The sequence below is a fragment of the Salarias fasciatus genome, chromosome 14, assembly GCF_902148845.1.
Source record: "Salarias fasciatus chromosome 14, fSalaFa1.1, whole genome shotgun sequence".
NCBI classification, from domain to species: Eukaryota; Metazoa; Chordata; class Actinopteri; order Blenniiformes; family Blenniidae; genus Salarias; species Salarias fasciatus.
The window spans coordinates 7,937,327-7,958,387 of record NC_043758.1 but is presented as its reverse complement, the minus strand read 5'-3'; the positions used below and the strand labels follow the sequence as shown (position 1 = coordinate 7,958,387).

General features: G+C 41.7%; 1 protein-coding gene across 1 annotated transcript; it reads right to left on the bottom strand.

Annotated features, from left to right (window-relative positions):
• Window positions 1–4,708: 4,708 nt before the first annotated feature.
• Window positions 4,709–14,854, bottom strand: LOC115401234 (CD276 antigen-like). Its single transcript, XM_030109468.1, has 8 exons — window positions 14,802–14,854; window positions 12,251–12,279; window positions 11,594–11,652; window positions 10,705–11,010; window positions 10,122–10,418; window positions 6,410–6,511; window positions 6,229–6,262; window positions 4,709–6,051 (listed from the first exon to the last, which is right to left on the bottom strand). The coding sequence occupies exons 1-8, from the start codon at window positions 14,802–14,804 to the stop codon at window positions 6,015–6,017; spliced, it is 867 nt and encodes a 288-aa protein (XP_029965328.1). The 5' UTR covers window positions 14,805–14,854; the 3' UTR covers window positions 4,709–6,014.
• Window positions 14,855–21,061: the final 6,207 nt, after the last annotated feature.

Genomic DNA, 21,061 nt, shown 5'->3' with positions numbered 1-21,061 from the left:
TATCCCCTGCTTGCCCCGCATGTCAGCCATTTTTCTTCACGTCTTTTCTCACTTTCAGCTGCTAACAGCGTCCGCCTGAGTCTTTCTTCACTTTCCCCTGTCCCACGTATGCACACATGACTCCCGCCGCAGAGGAGATACTGTTGACACCTGAGTGAATATCACACAGCCATTGCCAGATTAACATGCTGTACATAAGTTTATCTAAAAATGACCGCACATCTCCACAACAAAATGCTTCATTGATGTGCATGAAGCAAAAAACTCTTTCAAAATTATAACTCTGAAATGGTCAGCAGACTGATCAAATTAGGTGTGGACGACTAAAAATAAATAAATATTAACCTCCAGTTTTCAGCCTGGACCAGCATGAAAAGCAGGAGCATTTTGTCATACGCATCAAACATAAAGCATCATGTCACTTTGAGTTTTCCACTGCAGAGATCCCTTCCGATGGTCTTTGATGTTCAGATTCTGCAGAAACATGAGGCTGCCAGCGATCTGCAGCCAACTGTGCATCTCACCACCACTCCTCTGTCACTGGTCTCTGTTTCTGACTCTTCTCATGCAATCCTCCCGTGGGACAGTCAGCCTGAGTCATGATCACCTGTCTGAGAGCTTCAGGCTACAAAGGAACGAGAGAGTCTCACACATGGATGGATAAATAGATAGATATTTAGATTTACTTTCAAGTTCACCATCCATCAGTTCTGTACAATCAGAATTCATGGCACAGTTTTTGGACTTGATCACAGTAGATTATAATGCAAATAGACAGTCATTAAACTGTGCTTATATGTCAGTGATGTATGAGAAAGAGTGTGTGTGCAAACGTAAAGGTCAAATCTTAAGCAGTTCTATAAATATTCAAAGGAGATGTGACTCTTGCCAGTGTGCTCTCCGATTTCGCTCAACCACACACATCTACAAGCACAAACAGCGTCAGATATTAGGTCAAGTTGAAAACACCCTGGCCAGGAGCTTCTCTGGTGTATCGCCATTACTGAAAGAGGTGTTAATGGTTCCATTGAGCTACCAGCCGTCTGCAGTCACGTCTCTCACACGATGGTTCACGTTCTTTTAGGTGTGCTGATGGTTAATGGCTCGGTCGAACCAGGATCACACATTATGCTGCCGTCTTTTGTAAAATATGTTCAGTATGCTGTCTATCCCGCCCGGTGGCTCATCGTGGATTCATGAATCAGACATTGTTAGAAATGAAAGGAATAGCTGTTTTGTTGTTTGCTTGTATAGATAAGATCATTGTATAAAGTTCAAATGGAAAGAAGTTGCCATAGTTTGCATTAGATGAAAACAAGAATTTAAAAAAAAATGCAGAATGAAGTGAATCACATTAAATAAATTAAACTCTTTCTTCCAAGAGAAGTGACCATTTTTAGCATAACATCAGAAAAAGAAGCATCTATTTATACACTGACAGTGCATCAGTCACTCCCACATTTCTTTTTTTCCTTGGTGTCATCCCTTCTCCCCTCTTATGAGTTTGGGTTATTTTATCTCTGCTGTCAGGTCATGGGTCAGAAAGCACAGAGGTGATAAATGCTTCCAGGTCAGCTCTCCCGTCTCTTTGGGTCAGGCGGAGGGTTTCTGCCGTGACAGCAACAACATGATCATTCAGTTGCAGCACCAGATTTTGAACTTCCTGACCTGCTCGGTCCCACACTGTCTGTTACTCCCCAAATCTTCAAATAGCACACACAACATTGAACACTGTCTGCCTGCTTCCACACCAAACCCACTGTGTTTTTCAGTCACCGTGGGGCAGAAAAGTTTTTCCCCCCTCCTGCTATAAATCGATGCCTTGTGCTCCAGCTCTCTGCGCTAAAACTAATCTAGTCGATTTTCATAACTAGTATAATCTGATTATGAATCCCACTCAGAACAGTGTGGCAGAGGTCACATACTGCTGGCTGAGAAATGCGGCAGGGCGGCGGTGTGACTGAGCGCATTCTGAGGGAACGATCAGACTCTCAATCACTGGAAAACAAGACAGTCGGTTTGCTCATGACTGATTTTCTTTACAGTTATGAAATATCTGTTAAAGATGCTTCTTTATTGTGTGTGAGAAACATGTTGATTAGTTGAATCCATCCATTTATTGTCTTTATTGTGACTGAGCTGGTCTCCGTTGACTTTGGGAAAATGTGACAAGGTAACAGAAAAAAAAATTCCAGTGAGAAGAACATGCAAACTCCACAAAGAAAGATCCCTAGCAGTCAAAATGGTCTCATAGCCAGAGGGCGAACCACTTCACCACCATGTGGTCCTGACTGTCAGACTGAATGGGATTCGAACCTTTTCCACTTTGCTTTCCAAGGGATAATTTGCTTGTCGGCCTCTGACAGTCCCGACGCTTTTGGTGATGTTCACTAAAATATACAGAGCTCCGCTCTTCATGTACCGTGCTAAATTGTTGCTGTGAGCTGTAAGACGAGCGATTCTCCTCTGTGCTCCACTCGAGTGCCTCATCTCCTTTTTCAAGAGGCTCAAATGGACTAATGTTTATGTTTGAGCCAACGCCGACATGCGGCGTATTTTTCCTGCAGCCACCACAGAGGAAGGTCCTTCCTGGTTTGTTTGGGTTAGACAGCAGAGGAATGAGGGGAGGGAGGACACAGAAGAGATACGGCGGGGTGGGGGTGATGCCGGGGGGGAGGAGGGGTGGAGGGGTGTGCAGCCCGGACAATGCTATCTGAATTTTAAGAAGGGGACAGCAAAAGATGAGGGGAAAAAGGGGGAGTGGTGGTTCAGATGAGAGAGAAAAAGGGAAAGGGTGGGTAAAGGAGAGAGGAGAAAAAGGTGGCAGAAAGAGAGGAAGGGAGGGCCGGGTGGGTGGGTGGCTGCGATGGGGCAGATGGGAGGATAATTAGAGGGAGGAACACAGCGGAAGAAGGGCAATGACGGCAGAGGGAACAGAAGGAAAGTGAAGGAGGGGAAGGGGAAGGGGGGGGGCGGCTGCATGGAGGGGGAATAAAAGAATTAAGGAAGGGAAAAGATGGAAAGATGGGGAGGGGGGGAGGAAAAAGAGGAGGGCAGGGACCGAGGGGTTACATTCCTGAAGTGCAACCAGCCCGGTGCTGCTCTGCTGCCCAATGTAAACACAGGCCCGAGACGTGGACTGACGGCCTGTCACACACACACACACACTCATGAGAGGAAACATGAGAGAGAAAGACGGCCTGTTTTCACACAATAAAATACAGGGAAAGGGGGAAAAGGTAGAACAAGAAACATGTATAATAAAAAAAAAAAAAAAGTTGAGAAATGTTTATTGGAAAAGACGTTTTTGCTGTGATGAGAATATTTGACATGTCAGGTCAATCCAGTCATGTCTCCTTTCTCATGGACTCGTGAGAAAATCACCCTGCTTTTCCTCTGCCTCCTTCCTGGGCTCATTTCTTTTCTTCTTTTCCCTCAGTGAACCGGAGCTTCTCATCTTCTTTCTGCCAGGGGACATTATGTATCTCTGTGTGAATGAGGTTTGCTCACACTGCTCTGATTACACATCATGCGCCGAGGACGTTAACGTCGTTTCGTTCTCCGGCCAGGTGGAAATTAGCTTGCCTCTGCAGGCTGGATCATGACAAACGTGATCAGGCTCACGGACACGGTACTTAAATGCAGCATTCAGATGTTGCAGTCGTGTGTAAGTAAATGAACATTTGTGTTTGGTTACAGTCACTAGTTATTCACTGAAACATCCAGTGGAAGACGTCCTCATGGTGCACTCACACTGCAGTGCTGCTCTGACGCTGCGTGGGTCAGTCAAACGACTGAATCACTCATTAAGTTTGTTTTACCGTTACTGGAAGTCTGTGCATGCTTACTTGCTGCCACATAAAATGGTTATGGAGCTTTTTTTACTGCTTACAGGAAATATTTCTTGATTGCAGTAATATCTCACAGCAATCTAATGAGGTAAACTGCCCGGTTCACTTAATTTAATTGGTTTAAAATGCCTCTTTTTTTTGGTAAAAATGAAGCCATACATACACACTGCAGTTGTAGTTAGTGAAAAGAATAACTTTACTAATTACTGACATTAAAATGTAGCTTATAAATTGGAAAAGATGTGTATTAGTTGTAAACGTCTCCCTCTCTCTCAAACACTGTGTCTTAACAAGGTTCAGAAAAGCGTAATATTTCACTGTTGCTGTGACCCACTAGTTGAGCTGTCAGCACTGTGTGGTCTGATTCATTCATGCTCAGCTAGTGTTGCGTTAGTGTGAACTCAAATGGTTGTGCAACAGAGCTCTTCTGTTTGTCTGTTTGCATCAATCATAGTCCAGTCATCATTAAAGAGCGAGACAAACGCAGACAGCAGCTTTCCAATATCCAACAATAATGGACTCATGGAAACTTCAGAAACTGTAACTGCATTAGAAATGTTATAACAGTAATCAGCCATTATTGAATTATTGTTGAAATTCCTGGTGCTGGTTCTTTTGCAATGCCTTATTCCAAACAAATTGTAAAAGACTACTGGCTCAATGGGCTACTGCTGAGTGATGTTGGGACTCCATCTAGTGGCAGTTAGGCGACATTGCAATTGGTAAGAGACGACTCGGATCATGTTTAATGTGTTTATTTGTAAAAGAGAGACTTAACGTTCAACTGAAAACACAAAAACATGTAAATTTAAAATTCAATAATGAAGTTAGAAAAAAAATAAAAACATGAAATAACATCTGAAATGCCAATTGCAAAGACAAGTTCCTTTATTGAAAAAGTGCATAGTGTGCAACTTCAGGAAATGAAAGCAGAAACTAGGTAAATCCCAGCAGGACCAAAGCAGAAGGCTATCCAGTTACGTAACCATCGAGAAAAAAAAAAATATAACGTTCGACATTGAGTCAGAAAAAAAAAACAAACAAAAAAAAAACATAAATGTTTAGCTAACAACAACACAAAGACTGAAAATCACATAGCTTAGCAGCCCTTCATCTATTGTAGACAAATAACAAAGTGAATGCAATAAATTAATGTGCAAATCTTATTTCTATTCAGCACTTCACATTTCTGACACAAGACAATTACAGTACCATGATGTATCAAACGGGTCAAGGTTGAGATGAGGATAACAGCAGACTTTATTAAACGCTGGCTGCCTCCATCACAGTACAGCACATTCACACATACAGTCAGTGCCATGGAGAACTACCTTCAGCCAAAAGGAGAACAGTGACAACTGCAAGGACACTGAGGGATTCCACAAAGCTCATATCTACATTTATGGCTTTTTTCCTTTTCTTTCTTTTTTGTTTTGATTTCTTTGGGATGTACGGTTGTGTAAGGAAACTAATTAAATACTATTTCGAAGACCAGGAAGCACCAACTGGTCTTATTTCTGAGCATTCACTTTATAATTTTTTACTGGTTTTCACAAATACATTAAGGTTATAAAAAAAAAAAAAAAATACAAGTTTTTCAGCATACAGTCAGTTAAAAAAACAACAAAAACTTTCAAATAGACTAAATAAAGGCAAAGGCACCTCAGAAAGTGAAAGTAGCAGCAGTAGCAGTAATATACTGGATACATATAAAGTCAAAGGGGACTTTTGTGGCTAGTGTAACGCATTGCAATGAGGTAAATATAAAACACTATTTCACCAAAGTACCAACTCCTTTTTGGTTGAAAGCGAGCTGCTCATGCTGTTGTGAGGAGTTTCCCCCCCCCCATTTTCCAGCTACATTGTCAACAAACACGGCTGGAAAAGCCTTTTCATAGAAAAGTGAATCCAGCGTCTCGTTGTTGCATCAGTGAACACGTCGTACTTCATCCCGGGACGGATAAGAGCTGAACACTTCCTCAAACACTTAAATGTCAAGTGTCACTGATATGCTGACTGAATTAACACTTCATGAGGGACGCTGCTCCTTCTCAGCGAGTACTGGACACAAATGTGAGGCATGCCTCACCGACGTGCGGTTTTGGTCACAGACAGCTGACCTTTCCAGATAATGTCACAGGTCGGTTTCCACTCGCTTGCAAATCAAGACGCTGGAGACGTCACTTTGAGGGACACTTCCCTAAACATAAGAGAACATACTGAAGTGAAACTAATGACAGCATTACAGTACCGCTGCATTTTCAACAACAAGATTCAGGAAATCTATTCTGGTTCTAATGGTACAGGACTACTGCAACTGAGGCATGATAGTGTAGTGAAATCTCTATGCAAACCTGAATGATAAACACTCACTTACTCATCTGTTGATATCCTGTTTCCTGGTGGTGTTCCTGGAAAAGAACACAGATTTTATGGTAAGTTTTATTTTTTTCCCAGAGTACGGGGGTTTTCAAAGTGTGGGAGGACAAACCACTCTCACAATTACTACTAAAAAAAAAAAAAAAAAAAAAAAAAAAAGTATGTGTACAGCAGCTTACTCGGGCAGCAGTAGCACAGTATCACCATTGCTAGGATGAAAATCACAACACACACGACTGCAGCGATGGCGATAGGAATCCAAGAGTACGGTTCATCAGCACCTTCAGGAAAAAACAGAGTCAAAAAGATGTTAAATCGAAGGACACAAAGATTATATTTTCATCTGCTGAATCTAAACTGAACATCAGTTATTCAGATTGTTCGAGATGTGAAGAAGCTCAGATTAGAAATGACTGGCATATTTTCAAAACTTGCATTACATTGTGACAAACTATGACGAACTGTGTACATGATATTGTTTGCATTTCCAGAAAGGAATTTGCCAATTGGACGGCCACCACCCAGTAACAAGCACCATCACAGAGACAATCAGTGGTTTTCATCTGTTATTAGTCATAATGTTATGAATCATGTACTGTACAAGCTGTATATGGATGCGTCATCACCTCCAAGTGAGAGTACTACTGTTTCTAACAATATGATCGCATGGGTGGAGTGAAAATAAATCTCAAGAATCTAAAAACCACCAAAGTTTTTCCCCTGTCTTCATGCAAAGAAATTCAGACACAGAAATTCTAACTCAATGAGTCTTTCACAAATTCTGAAGAAAAGAATGTCAGATTTCAACAGGATTCAATTTCATAAAATTCGAGTCTTCTTCTTCAAATGGAAAGTTTTCTTTCTTATTTTGCTCTGAAATGTTTCCTGAATGTCCTGCTTTAAAACAACCCCAGAAGATGGTTTCACTGCAAAATTCAATTAAAAAGTGGCAACATTGTTTGCTCATTCTCAGGAGCAGAAGCAGAACTTATTGTGTGACTATTAGGGCTGTCAATAGATTCAAATACTTAGTCCCGATTATACACATGATTGTGCCTAGTTAATTTTGGAGTAATCAAAAATTAATTGCAGATTTTTTTCATCTACTCTAAATGTACATCAAAGGGAAAGTTTTCAGGTTTGTTGTTATTGCTATAATCCAGAACAAGATCAAATACTGTCCAGAAATAATCTCCACATGACCTCACACATTCTACATGCTCAAAAAATAGTCTGGAAGGCCATTTTTACCTGAATAGGACATAATTTTGTGATAATCTGCCCATGTAGTCTTCAACCAACTAAATTTCCAGTTTTCCAAACACTGTTCAACTCAAACTGATTGAGCTCATGCGTCACAATAACAGACTCCTGAACCAGCAAGTCCTGTTGGTCAGTAATAGAGGAGAAATACCTGAAGCCTTCATTTGCTCCTCATCCAACCTGTTGTCACCACAGACGTCATATACTGTACGTAGACCTTTCATTCACGCTGCTGTGGGCTGGAGTCGGCGTGCCTGCGTGGGTGGACTTCGCTTCCACAGCACAGTGAGGAAGGATATGTTTCACCATAAAAGTGATCATTAATCAGTTTTCAACTGCTTTTCAAGTCAAGTTTATTAGAAACACAAGATATAAAGGATACACAGACATAAAAAGAATAAAATGAACTCAAACTGTTCAGGCTGATTGAAGTTTTAATTGAGAGAATTGGTTTAAGGATTTATATTGTACTTGATTGTTATTGGTATTATGATTGTATGATTCAGATAATTATTTTTTTAATAATCACAATATTGCTCTTGCTATTTTGATTCATTCAAGCCTCAGAAGCAACATCTGTCTCATTAAAACATTCTGCATATCTACAAGCTACTATAAACTACTAGAACTATAAAATACTGGTTTATTGACGACATTCTGTTCTGGCCATGGTGTCCAGCATCAGTGTCTCCCATCCAGATCTATTCTGCTCTTCCTCCAGTCTTCTTCCCAGCACGCCCAGCATCATCTTCTTTTGGTCATGTTTAGAATCCACTGAAGTCAGCCACCTTTGGAAAAAATAAAAGCTGCAATTTTGTTTTTAAAATTTTAACCCCTCCAAAAAAAACAAACAAACAAACAAACAAAAAAAAAAAACACTAAAGCAGAGAAAATCAAATATCTGAAAGCTGAAAATGTATCATAATGAATGATGTGATGATTTCATGTCGGCTTTGAGAGTGATAATGTTCATGGTTTGTTACAAAACATGACAGGCAGGACTAAGCAATTTGTGTTTTTAATGTATTTCACCCAAAACAGGCTCTCCATTTAGTTATTTCACCAGTCAGCAGCTGTAAGCACCAGTACCATGCTGAATAATGTAAAGCGAGCTGTATAGAGTGAAGGGATTCAATCTGTCCCGTCTCGGTTTATTCCACTATCTAGCAACCAGCTAGATAGTGGAATTCTTTGCATTCTTTACATTGTCTTAGCCTTTAAAAAGCGATTGTACAATATCTGGTTTAATAAGAACATAAGAGGGATGAAAAAAAATCAGGCATCTTTTACAGTTATATTGTGATGGATTTTGTGTTTAAAACATCCCAAGTATCCTGTGTCAACTACACGTGATGTTTTCAACAACTCAAATCGTTTGGAATTCTGTGGAAAAGAAAAATCAGGGATAATACATCATAGGCATCATATACATAGACGCCTCGTTGCGTGTCGAGAGACGTGCCTGCATGGCGGCCATCTTGGAGGGTGGGTCAGAGATGCAGCACTGCATGAGGGTGGATGGAGGTCAGGGTTTCTCCATCTTAAAGTAGAATTATTCACTACATTTTAAAAATTCAACAAGTTACTGGTGCTTACAGCTGCTTACTGGTGAAATAACTAAATGGAGACCCTGTTTTGCGTGAAATACATTAAAAACACAAATTGCTTAGTCCTGCCTGTCATGTTTTGTAACAAACCATGGAAATTATCACTCTCAAAGCTGACATGAAATCATCACATCATTCATTCTGATACATTTCGAGCTTTCAGATACTTTATTTTCTGTTTTTTTTTTTTTTTTTCGGGTTAAAATTGTAAAAAATTGCAGCTTTTATTTCTCCCAAAGGTGGCTGACACAGTGGATGCTGAACTTGAACAAGAGAAGATGATGCTGCACATGCTGGAAAGAAGATTGGAGGAAGAGCAGAATAAATCTGGATGAGAGTGAGGATGTGATGATTAAAAGATAATAACTGCAATAATAATCATAATAGTGATTACAAAATTAAAATATACTAATATTATTATAACAATGATTAGAATCACACAATCATATCAATAACAAGTACAATATAAACCCTAAACCAAGTCTCTCAATAAAAACCTCAATCAGCCTGAACATTTTCTGAGTTCATTTTGTTTTATTTATGTCTGTGTGTCCTCCAAGCCTGATGTTTCTGATAAACTGAAACAGAAGTTGAAAACTGATCGGCTGATGATCACTTTCACGGTGAAATGTCTTTCCTCAGTGTGCTGTGGAGGGTCCACCCACAGCAAGATGGCCGCCACGCAGGCACGTGGGCTTCAGCCCACAGCAGCGTGAATGAGGCGTCTATGGATAAGATGTCACTGCCTCTCGGTTTCCCAAACTGCGATGCGAGACGAGGGTTACAAAACATGCGCGAGTTGATCACGCGTCAAATAAATTGCTGTTTTATAACACAGTCCAAATTTTGCAGCCCTGTAGAGATATAATCTGATCTGTGGTTGTGCACTTCAGCATGTGTGGAAGTAATCCCCTCGCACGTTTAGGGAAAAACAACATTTGAACAAGGGCTTTCCGATGGCATTCACACTTCCTAAAACTGGCCAGGAATTTAAAGTTGCTTTAGTGAAAGAGGTACTCACAGACGGAAAGAGTGTTGGACGAAAGGATGTCGGAGGTGGAGTCATTGACTGAGCAGCTGACTTTTTGTTTTCCACCCAGGCAATCGAAGGCTGCACTGCTTGAGATGCTGAACAGCCCAGTGTTCGGATCGCGCACTTCAGTGCTGTTCACACTTCCCCTCCACTGACTGCCGTTACTCTCAGTTGCGTTCCACATTAGCTCAGCACTGGGGTACCCGCCGTGTGACGTACACTCCACCATGCAGCTGAGGTTTTCAGCGTCACAGCGGCTCGAGATCGAAGGTCTGCTGTAGGGAGCTGGGAGAAACAGAGAAAACCATTACCTCTGTTATGTGTTATATGTTCATCATGTCTTTTTCTTCATATGGGGTCTCTATTTCATATCAAAAAACAAGTTATTATTGATGTTTTCTTTAATGACTGAAACAACCAGAGGTTTTGCCTTGTTAAACAGTTTGACTGCAATCCACATATTAAATTACATTTCTCAACTTCTCGAGACGACATGTTTTTGAGATGCCTTTCAGAGTTGATAATACTACATGGTGCTTCTGTACAAAGTTGGTGATAAATGTATCCATACCTGTGACCCGCAGCCTTATTTGGACAGTCAAAGTGTGTTCACTGCCCATGAACTCAATATGACACTGGTAATCTCCTTCATGTGAGACATTCAGGTTGTACATGTGTACAGCAGCCGCTTTGACATCCACCTTTGTGTTTGGCCATGTGCTCACTGTTATTTCATGTGAATCGTGGAAGCCATTGACAAATTCATCACCAATCTGAAAATACAGCAGTTTGATTTGCCGCTGCGTGTCCTCAGTACAGTAAAATGTCGCATTTTCTCCAACTTTTCTGTCGAGCTGAAGTGGATCTGCAGCACATCCTGGAAGAAACAAGTAAGCAGAGACAAAGTGTCAGAGTTCACTGGAAAAACTATTATTTTATCAGGAAGTGACTTTTTTTTTAAATGTGTCACTGTGTCTGTGTGGACTTTTTGTTTTTTTTACGCTGGCATGCTGTGTTGCAGTTATTTTTCTGAGAATGTAAAAAAAAACAGGGGCAGATAGGGACAGGCCTGAAATGCTAAATTTAGATGATCAAAAATAAGCAGCCAGTCTTTGGGTATATTTTTTTTACCTGAAAAAGGAAGGAGAAAAGTGTGAGATCAATCATGCTTACGGTATGTTAAATCTGAACAATTATGTCAACAATTATATCTTAGAAATACCGTTCATGAACAGCTCAACAATGCAAACTACAAAACCACAAAGTAGTTATTCGAAACAGGACTGACAAACTGAAATAAATCTTAACATTACTTCTATAAAGGCACAGTCATTGTCCAGGTTCAAAGTGGAAATGTTAAACTGCATCTTAAGAAGTGGCTGGTTAGAAGATCGAGAACATATTTTCCTGTGAAGGCACAGTGATGATTGGAAATGAAGTGATACCAGAGGATGACTCACCTGTGAAAAGAAAGAATGCCAAGGCCAAAGCCAGCAGTGGAAGGAAACATGAGGGCTTTCTAAAGGAGTAAAAGTGGGAAAACTCCCATTATTACCCGTGTATTTTCAGTGTCAGCCAAACACAGATATCTCCATAGCAATGTGTCATCCAGTCTAAGAAGGAAAAAAATGGCACTGTTCCCAGACACGGCTGAGATTGTTTTGTCAGCAGTTGTCCATGGTTACTCTTTAACCAATTCATAAAGTCCTAAAAACATTTCACAACGTCACCACAAAACAACAAACGAATCACTCAGAGTCATAGTTTCAAACTGTAAATAAAACAATGAGTTCAGAAAGGTTATGAGAAAGGAACCGCAAAACCTTTTTCAATATCTTTATCTCGTTTGATCATTATCAAGCTTGTTGGCGTTAAAGAGAGTCAAGCCTGAAACTCTGATTCACTTCTCTACTCTCGACAATAGAGTTGCTTGTAGATAAGCTTTAATGGTTTATTTAAGCCATCATTCATATTTAACAGAATAACCACGACACCAACATAGAGTGAATGCATACGGTCTGTGGATATTAGGTTTTTACTGAGGACGTAGTAATGACTATATAGTAATGTTTCAGTCAGGCAGACACAACAGAAACAATAGTAGCATGTCTACTTACAGAAACAAGTACAGGTCGATCTTTGAAGCCTGATGAAAAAAAGAGAAAATTAATTATGGAAACAGTTCTTTTTTCTTTAACAAATTCTGGTTAAGGTCATTTGCCATTAACTTCCTGCATTAAGCACAAAAAAAATGTACAAGTGTGTCAGATGTCTGCTCAACAATGTTGCAGAGATTTCCCATCGCTTTGTTTGAATAATTAGGTCAGCAGGACAAATGCCCTGAGTGAACTGCCATGCTGACTTCCGCAAACAGCTCTGGAATTTAAAGAAAAGATCTCATTCATGTTTCAGTCTGGAAAGATGTAGGTGATTTTGCACAAAAAGCACAACCGCCCACTCCCACAACCACACTCCTCTCCCACCAGCTTCTCTCCTAAATGTGCCTTTTCTTAATTAAGGAATTCCTGAAAACGCAGACAAACCAGAAACAGTCCCAACTGAATCACATGTCAGTTTTTTTGTTTTTTTTCCACAGTCCATCTTGAGCTGTACATAAGTAGGCAACTCTTCTTGAAGGGGGACACACCCGGCCACGGAGAAAGTTCCAGGAAATTCCCAGTGAACAATGTAATGGGAACCGTGTTTCTGCTGAAACTGGAGCCAAACTTCATCTATTTCTTCTAATTTTCTTTTACTCCAAATTGTGAAAGCATAGCGCATGTGAACAATCGGGTATGTTAGTATACTCCAATCAGCCGTGACATTCTGGCCAGTGACAGATGAAGCGACTAACTTTACATCTTTATCGCAACAGGTTTTCGCAGGTGCGACACACAACGCAGGAAAAGAACACTGTGTCTTCAACGCTGAAAGCAGAAGAATGGGAAACTGTAATAGTTGGAACAAGCTAGATAAATATCAAGGCGTGATAAACTGAGGACTCGATCGCAGAAACTCATGTTAGGGGCATTCCCTGTCTGCAGTTCATCCATCATAAGGAAGATAAACATGAGAATCGAGAACAGAGGTCGCTGGTGTTATGAGGAGAGTGGGGGCTGGCAACAGATGAGCCACTACTGTTCAAACTGCTGCAGAAGTTCATGTTTCTGACAGAAAGATTTCTGAATACACGATATGTGACGGGATACAAAGCCACACGTTGGCCAGGCAGTCGTAATATGGCTGACAGATGTGCTATACTGCACTATTCTGTATGTGTATATATCTTTAAATACCTTTCAGTAAAACAACCCTCCACAAAGCTACAAATGCTTCTTGAGAAAAATCATTTGCACAGGAAAACTTTAGTCACAACAGTGCAGAAATCAAACATATGAACAATGTAAAAAAAAAAAGAAAAAAAAAAGACAGGGGACGTTAAGTGGAAACACCCATCCAGAGAGAGGGAGAATGACTGAAAACCAGCAGAGTTTGCAAAAGCAGAAATGACATCAGAGGGAATTCCCGAAGACATTCCTCCAAGCGGGATGAACAAAATGTATTTATCTAAAAGATAATGGACACTGAAACACTATTGCATTCACAGATTTTGAATTACTAGAATTACTCTTGAATTACAAGAGGCGTGGCAGCATTCCTGCCTTTAAATATGATGTGTTATTGTTTTGCTCACACTACATGGGCTGTGTGGTCACAGCTGGTTGAGATTTTGAATGACTCATAGAAAAGTCAAACGTTCACTTGTGGTTGTTTAAAGAGTGACAACGGCCTGAGGAGAACACTGCAAAGTAACTGAAATTCACTGTGGAAAATTTTCAGCCAACATCTTTAAGCAAGTATATGCTCCAGAACACAGTCTGTGAGTTTGAATGTGTCTTGAATTCTGTGCATTTCTCCACCAGCAGTGATGATCACAGTTGGAAAAAATGCCAGCATTACTTGCATGGGAATTCCCTCAGGAAGCAGTCTGTCAAGCTCTGTGTGGCCTGAAGCTGCAGGCTCGGAGACAACCTGCTGTTCCAACATTGTCCAACTCATGCAGATGTGTTTGACATGCCGACTTATTTAGAGATTAAAAGTATCGGACGTACGACACAAAGTTTATTGCAGGATGACTAATCAAGCCTTTCTTTCATTCAGCAACACCAACAGGCTCATCTACGGGTCACACCCTCCCTGAGATGAGTCAGTGGAGCGGTGGTAACTGACACACAGTGTTCCAAACACAACATCATTTAAAAAAAAAACAAATAGGGGCTGACATTACTTTCTATTTCACGCTAAAGTTTAATTCAGACCTTGCTCGCACTTTGCTTGTAATCAGTGAAACGCGACAGTGGCCAGCACTGCTCAGAACGGATCTTATCTCTTACAATAAATCAGATGCAGCTTAAATTACGTCATGCTGTAATGTTTGAAAACATGCAGACATCATTTACAGGACAGAAAGAAAAGCCGGCTATCCTTCTGTTAAAGTTATGGCAGATAATCACGAGAGCCGTGCACGTCAAGTTTACACAGAACAAAAGTTACACACTGACTAACTGTGATACCAATCTTAACGACAGCAAGGTTTTAACAATGTTACATTTAAAAAAGAGCTGTCTGGGATTAGAAAAGTGAATAAAGAGTGAAAGACGCACGTACCATTGCTCTGTCCTGCCCTGTCGCACGCACTGTGCAGCACTGCCTCAACTTCCTCGTTGTAGTTCTTTTCACAGGATGAGTCAAGGGGAGTTTCCCTTTTCCTTTAGGGGGGGCGTATCGATCTGAAATACCTACCCTCCCCCTTTTTTTTTTTGCAGTGACAAACACGTGCAACTTTACAAACGTTTTAGGACGAAGGCACCAAATGACATTAAGATGCCATGAAGGCCATTTGTCAGTTCTTGAAGCAGCTACTGGCCATGTTTTCAAATCATTGTCAGACTCACTCCACCTGAACCCACAACAATAAATCATTAGCTCCAGAACTGAAACACTGAAAAGAACATCCATGCTGAGCTGACAATAAAGTCATAAAGGCTTTAGACAAAGAATAAAGTTAGGATAAACAAAGACTTCACTCTAGGAAAATCACTCTGGGAGTTATACAGTCAAGTTCCACAAACGTAAGATTAATTCCTGCTGATCTTCTGAGGCTGACAGTAACCTATGCATATTCATTACCATCATATATCCATGGTGACTTTGTTGTCTTTACTGGCTGAACTGCTAAGAGCCCACTTGTTCACATTAATGTTTCATACATTAAATTAACAATAGCCAACTGCATCTAGTTAAAATGTGGTGATGCCGCATTAAATAAAGGTGCTCAACTTTTATATCAATCTGCTCTCTACCAATCCCTCGCCTCCCTGAATTGATTTTATATCCCAAAACGAGCAGGAAGAAGGTCATTACTTAGATTGTATGTCTCAGAAAAATGAGAAAATCTTGAAAAAGTTCAAGATTTTTTGTCAGTCATTGCTCAGTGGTGCAAAATTGTCTTTTCAAATGAACGTTAATGTTGAATATCATTTGGAAATCAAGGTCCCAGTGTGGCGAGGCACAGAATCCATGTTGCCCCGGACCCCCCTCTCCCCCCGCTCTCATGCACACACACGTAGGGCTTTGGGAGGCGGGCTTATCAAGTTGGGTGTGGTGGAGGGGGCCATCTAAGTGGCCCCAATCACTGCACGCTTCAGTGGCTCGCCTCTCAGTCTTAATTGCACTTAGTCATCTAACACGACCAAATACATACAAACATACACGTCGGGGGGTCTTGGCGCGCTGTGTCGGGGGTGGGGCTGTTCAGGTAGATGAGACTGCTCGTTTGGCCTCACTCGCAGCACGGTGTGGTTACTGACCCTCAAATTTTAATCGCAAACAACATATACTCCATCAACACTCACGAGACGGAGGGGGGGGGGGGGGGAGGGGCAATGGGGTCTTCTGCGCCCCCGTTTCCGGATTCTTTCTGGTGGGGGGGGGGCTGTTGTTTTCCCCACAGGCCGGGGGTTTGGAGCGGCTGTGGTTTGGGGGGCTGCTGGCTCTGGGGGGTGCATACCTGTCTGCGGCGGTGGGGTGGGGTGGTGGGGGCGGCAGCTGTGGGTGGCGGGGGGTCCTGGATGTGGGGTTCGGTGTTCCCTTGCCTTCCGGGGGTGTCTCCCACAGGATGTGACAGTTGGATGACGTGGGAATGTGAGTGTGTTTGGGGTAGGATTGACTGTGTGTGTGTGTGTGTGTGTGTGTGTGTGTGTGTGCGCGTGCGTGCTTGTTAGCGTGTGCGTGAGAGTGTGTGAGTGTGTTGGAATGTGAGTGTGTGTGTGTGCGTTTGGTTTAGGGATGAGTGGTTGTGTGTGTGCGTGTGTGCATGTGTGTGTGTCAGTATGAGTGAGTGGGTATGAGTGTTGGGTTGGGGCGGGGGGTTAGTGAGGCGGGAGAGGACAGGGGGTGGGAGGGGTGGGCTGGGCGGTGGACGGGGGGGTGGGTGGGGGGGTGGGGGGTGGGGTGGGGGGGGGGGGGGGGTGTGATGCCCTGGATCTCGGGGTGCGTGGCCGGAGTGCTGGGGGGTGTACTGGCCTGTACTGGGTGGGTAGCCGCCCGTGTGGGCTGGTTCTCCCGGGTGGGTCATGGCCCTCCGCCTGGGTGGGGGGTTGGCTCCTGGGCTCTTGGGCCTTGGGCTCTCGGCCCTGCCGGTCGTAGCTCCGCGGGGCCCGGGCCCCGGGACTGCCGGGGTCCCCGGCCGGGGCTTTCCTCTGCCCCGTTTCTGGACCGGATCGTGGGCGTCTGCCTGGGGGGGCGGCTTGGATCCGGGCTCTGTGATGTCCGCCGGCTGTCTGGGCTCTGAGGGCCTCTCTGGCCTGCTTCTGGCCTTCTCAGAGGTCAGAGGTCATATATGCATGATCACTATCACCATCACTGTCACCATCATATTCACATGATCACGTTGATCTTTAATCACTCTTCACATACTGGGTTACCTTGTCTTCTTGTGGTGGTTAGACTAATGGTGATCTGTAGCAGACCTCTCTTGATGCACGCCCCGAGTTTACTACTAGTTACGACTAGCTATATTCAAAAAAAAAAAAAAAAAGGTTTGTGGTGCCCTTGCATTTCCTTCCTCCCCTACACCTCCTTTTATTTTTGTAGCCTGGTCTGTTCACTAATATGGTTCGGGAAAAAAAAAAAAAAAAAAAAAAAAAAAAATGTATGTATGGTTCTGTAATTTTCTGTGTTGGTCGTCGGCTCTGTTTTGGTGTTGTCTAGATTGGGGGTTTGGGATTGTTCTAGGTTGCGTGTGGTGCGTCGACAACACTGTTTTGTATTGTGACTTTGTACATAGGTTGTGCCCCCCCCCCCCCCCCTTCCGTTCTCCCTCTCTTTATCTTTCTCTCTTTCTGTTCCTGCTCTCTGAGCATTTCCGTCCCGGTCCTGTCCGGCAGCCATGCCGGATGCCAGCTTTAAATAAAGGCAGCAGCAGGAGGAGACTCAGTCTCGTCCTGCTGCTAACATTAAAATCTGTTCGGATAGTAAAAGGCTACAATCATACAATATTGCATGCCCCAGCTGCCGAACAGGACAAGGGGAAAAAAAAAAAAAAAAAAAAAAAAAGAATCCATGTTGCATGAAGACCAGAGTAAAGTTTCCACAGTCAGTGATGATTTGGGCCACAACGTCATCTGCTTCCGTCAGTCCAACCCTGTTTTCTGAATTCCACAGTAAACGCAGCAACACCTGGGACATTTGAGAGCACTTCCTGGTGTCTTCCTCTAAAAGCGTAATGGAGAAGCTGATTTCATTTTCCAGCAGGGCTTGGCATCTGCCCACACAAAGTTACCAAAAAATGGTTCAGTGACTGTTGTGTTACTGCTCTTGATCAGTCAGCAAACTGGTCTGATCTGAAAAGACACGACCACACCCAAGAATGCTGAGCAGTGCCACATTCTGATCGCCTCCACGCCACAACGCATTGATACAGTTATCAATAAAATAATATTGAGTGCATAGAAATGAACAAACTTATTTTTTAGAAACAAATATTTCTGTAAAAAAAAAGATCTTATGCTGTATTCTTTTTTTCTGAGACGCTCTAGTTCTGTCATCATTCAAATTTCAGGAAATACAGACTTGAAATATTATTTGTATGTGTAATGAATCTATATGATACAGACTATTGTTTTCACTTTCTGAAAAAGGGGACAATAAATAATAAAGTTTTCCTTAAAGTTAACTTTTTTTTTTTGATATACTTCTGAATTTTACTAAAACTTGTTTTTTTCACCATTTTCAGTGGTCAGTAACAATGCAGCGCCCTTTGTATTATAAGGCTGTATTTGTAGAGGAATGTAGAGATGGAAAAGTCAACGTCTTCCTCTCAAACTGTAGAAGGAAGAGTGAACTGAGTGACAGAGTTCAATGACCTCTTCAGCAAGGCATTCTGGAGAAAGCTGAGGATTCCTCTTTTGCAGAGCGATGAGTATTTCTGTAAAATTAAACAAAGGATCTTGTAGACCGCAGATATGCAGAGGTGAACGTAAAAGAAGATCGAAAGAGAAACAGTCACAGAGAAGAATTTTGGCGTAGTTTTTTCACATTTTTGTTACAGGTGATATGCTATTTTCTAGTGTACACTCTGACAGCTGGTCAGTGACTCGGCTGTAACCGCAGTGTTTCACCACCACTCATTCGTTGTCTAATTTTGGAGCATAAATTTTCACTTCTGCTTTAGTGCCCTTTTTCTGCACCTAGCATGACACGTCAATAGGTAATTCGTTTTCACTATCTGCTCGTTTCCTGGCATTCAACACATGCTATGAACAGCTCATTGTGGATGATTCATGCCATAAATTTAACCCAATTAGTTTACTGTAATTATTAGAAGACAAAACTAAACGTGCTGAAAATACAATTAGGTGAAAATACACTTCTGTTCACTTTTCTGGAGAGTAGGGGAATACCCGGGGACCGTTTCTGGCACAGCCAGGCACAGGAACACAAACCTTTTAGCAAAAGTTCACTGTAAGTAGCTGGTGTGTCTGTATTTTTTTCTCATAACAATAGAATTTGGGGGTTTCCATCACTGCCCTAACTGTATCTGAGCAAGCCTTAACCATGAGTAGAGTGATTGGCATTGCCACTTCTTTACTTTCAACATACAGTCAAGGACATTGTCTCTACATGCTTTAGGCAAGAAATAGCAATCAACTTCAAAAGGTGACAGAAAACAGACATTAACAAGAACACTGATTGTGTAACTTTTCAAGCTATTGGAAAGTGAATAAAGAGATGAAGATGAAAGATAATGATATAAATATATAAATGATTATTTTTGCTACTGGGCATTGGTGGTGACTGCTACAATGCTGGTTATTAGAGTTTTAATAAGAAATGTCCTACATCTAACCAGCTGCACTGGACAGTGCCTTCTTCAATGCAAATACCGTAGGCATAAAAGGTCTATGTAAATTTAATATAAAGCTTTAAAGGTGCAAACAGATGCTCTCTGTGAGAACTTTGCAGACCACTTCAGAACTAAAATCATGGACATCAGGTTCAATCTTTTAGTTTTTTTATCAGTGAACACAGCTGAAGCGTTGTGTCCATGTCTGAGGAAACACGGGAGTGCTTTGACCTGGTTGATGGGAAGACTCTTGGTCCAGTTTTCTCCCAAGTAAAACCAACAGCCTGCCTTTTAGATCCCATTCCCACACCACTTTTAAAATCATTTAATGGGTTCATTGAGGAACAGTTTTCAAATATTATGAAAAGCTCTCTCCAGACCCGTGTCTTCCCCACTGCCTTTAAAACGGCAGTGGTTAAACCCCTCTATCTGAAGAAGAGCAATTTAGATCCCAGTGTTCTTAATAACTACACAGACATGTATCCAACTTGCCATTTTTCAATAAAGTTTTAGATAGACTGGTTTTTAATCAAGTCAATGACTTTTTAATCACAAATAACATTTTAGAAGGACCTTGTAAAGATTTTACATGACATCAGGTGGAATTTGGGTAATAAAAACTCACAGCTGGTTCCACTGGACTTGAGTGCTGCTTTTGATACAGTAGACCATCACATTTTACACCTGGTGGGCCTCTATGGTACTGTTCTTAACTGGTTTATCTCACAGATCGATGTTTTTATGTAAGTATGGATACTTGTTCCTCAGGAACCCATGAAATTAGGTGTGGGGTTCCCCAAGGTTCAATTTTGGGTCCCATTCTTTTTAACCTTTACATGCTTCCTCTTGGAGATGTCATCAGGAGACACAAAATCTGTTTCCATAGCTACGCTGATGATACTCAGCTGTACATCAGCATGTCTCCTGATGACTCAGGGCCAATAGAAACCCTTTTCAAGATTTTTTAAGACTCCTTTTTAACATCGAGTCATGGATGGCAATGAATTTCCTGCAGCTCAACCAGGACAAAACTGAGGTTGTGGCTATCGGTCCTGAAGGCCAGAGAGAGAAACTTTTACTAAAACTCCTAGATTTTAAACCAGCACAATCAGTTAAAAAACCTGGGTGTGTTTTTTGACTCTGAGCCCAATTTTATTCCACATATTAAAATATAACTAAGATTGGTTTTTATCATTTTAAAAATATAGATTCCGCCTGTTTCTCGCTCAGGCCAGCACAGAGGTGCTAATACATCCTTTTACATCTTGTCGGTTAGACTACTGTAATGCCTTGCTATCTAGTCTTCCCACAAAGAATATTTCAAACCTCCAATTACTACAAAATTCAGCCGCATGTGTGCTGTGTGATGTTTCCTGAAAATATATAGGCTACATATTAAATATTTTGTTTTACTGGTCTTGTGGTCTAAATTGTGAAGTGTATGGTCACGGTTTACAGATGGTTCCCTTGTCCCACCTTGTCCCTCCAAAACATGCCAGGTGTCCCACTTTTTGTCTCTCTG

Bases quoted from the DNA above. Each gene is read 5' to 3' on its own strand.
- LOC115401234 (XM_030109468.1), bottom strand. The intron at 11,011-11,593 runs GTGAGTCATCCT...TGTTTCTTCCAG, and splicing joins GGCATTCTTTCTTTTCACAG to GATGTGCTGCAGATCCACTT. The intron at 10,419-10,704 runs GTATGGATACAT...TGTTTCTCCCAG, and splicing joins AATAAGGCTGCGGGTCACAG to CTCCCTACAGCAGACCTTCG.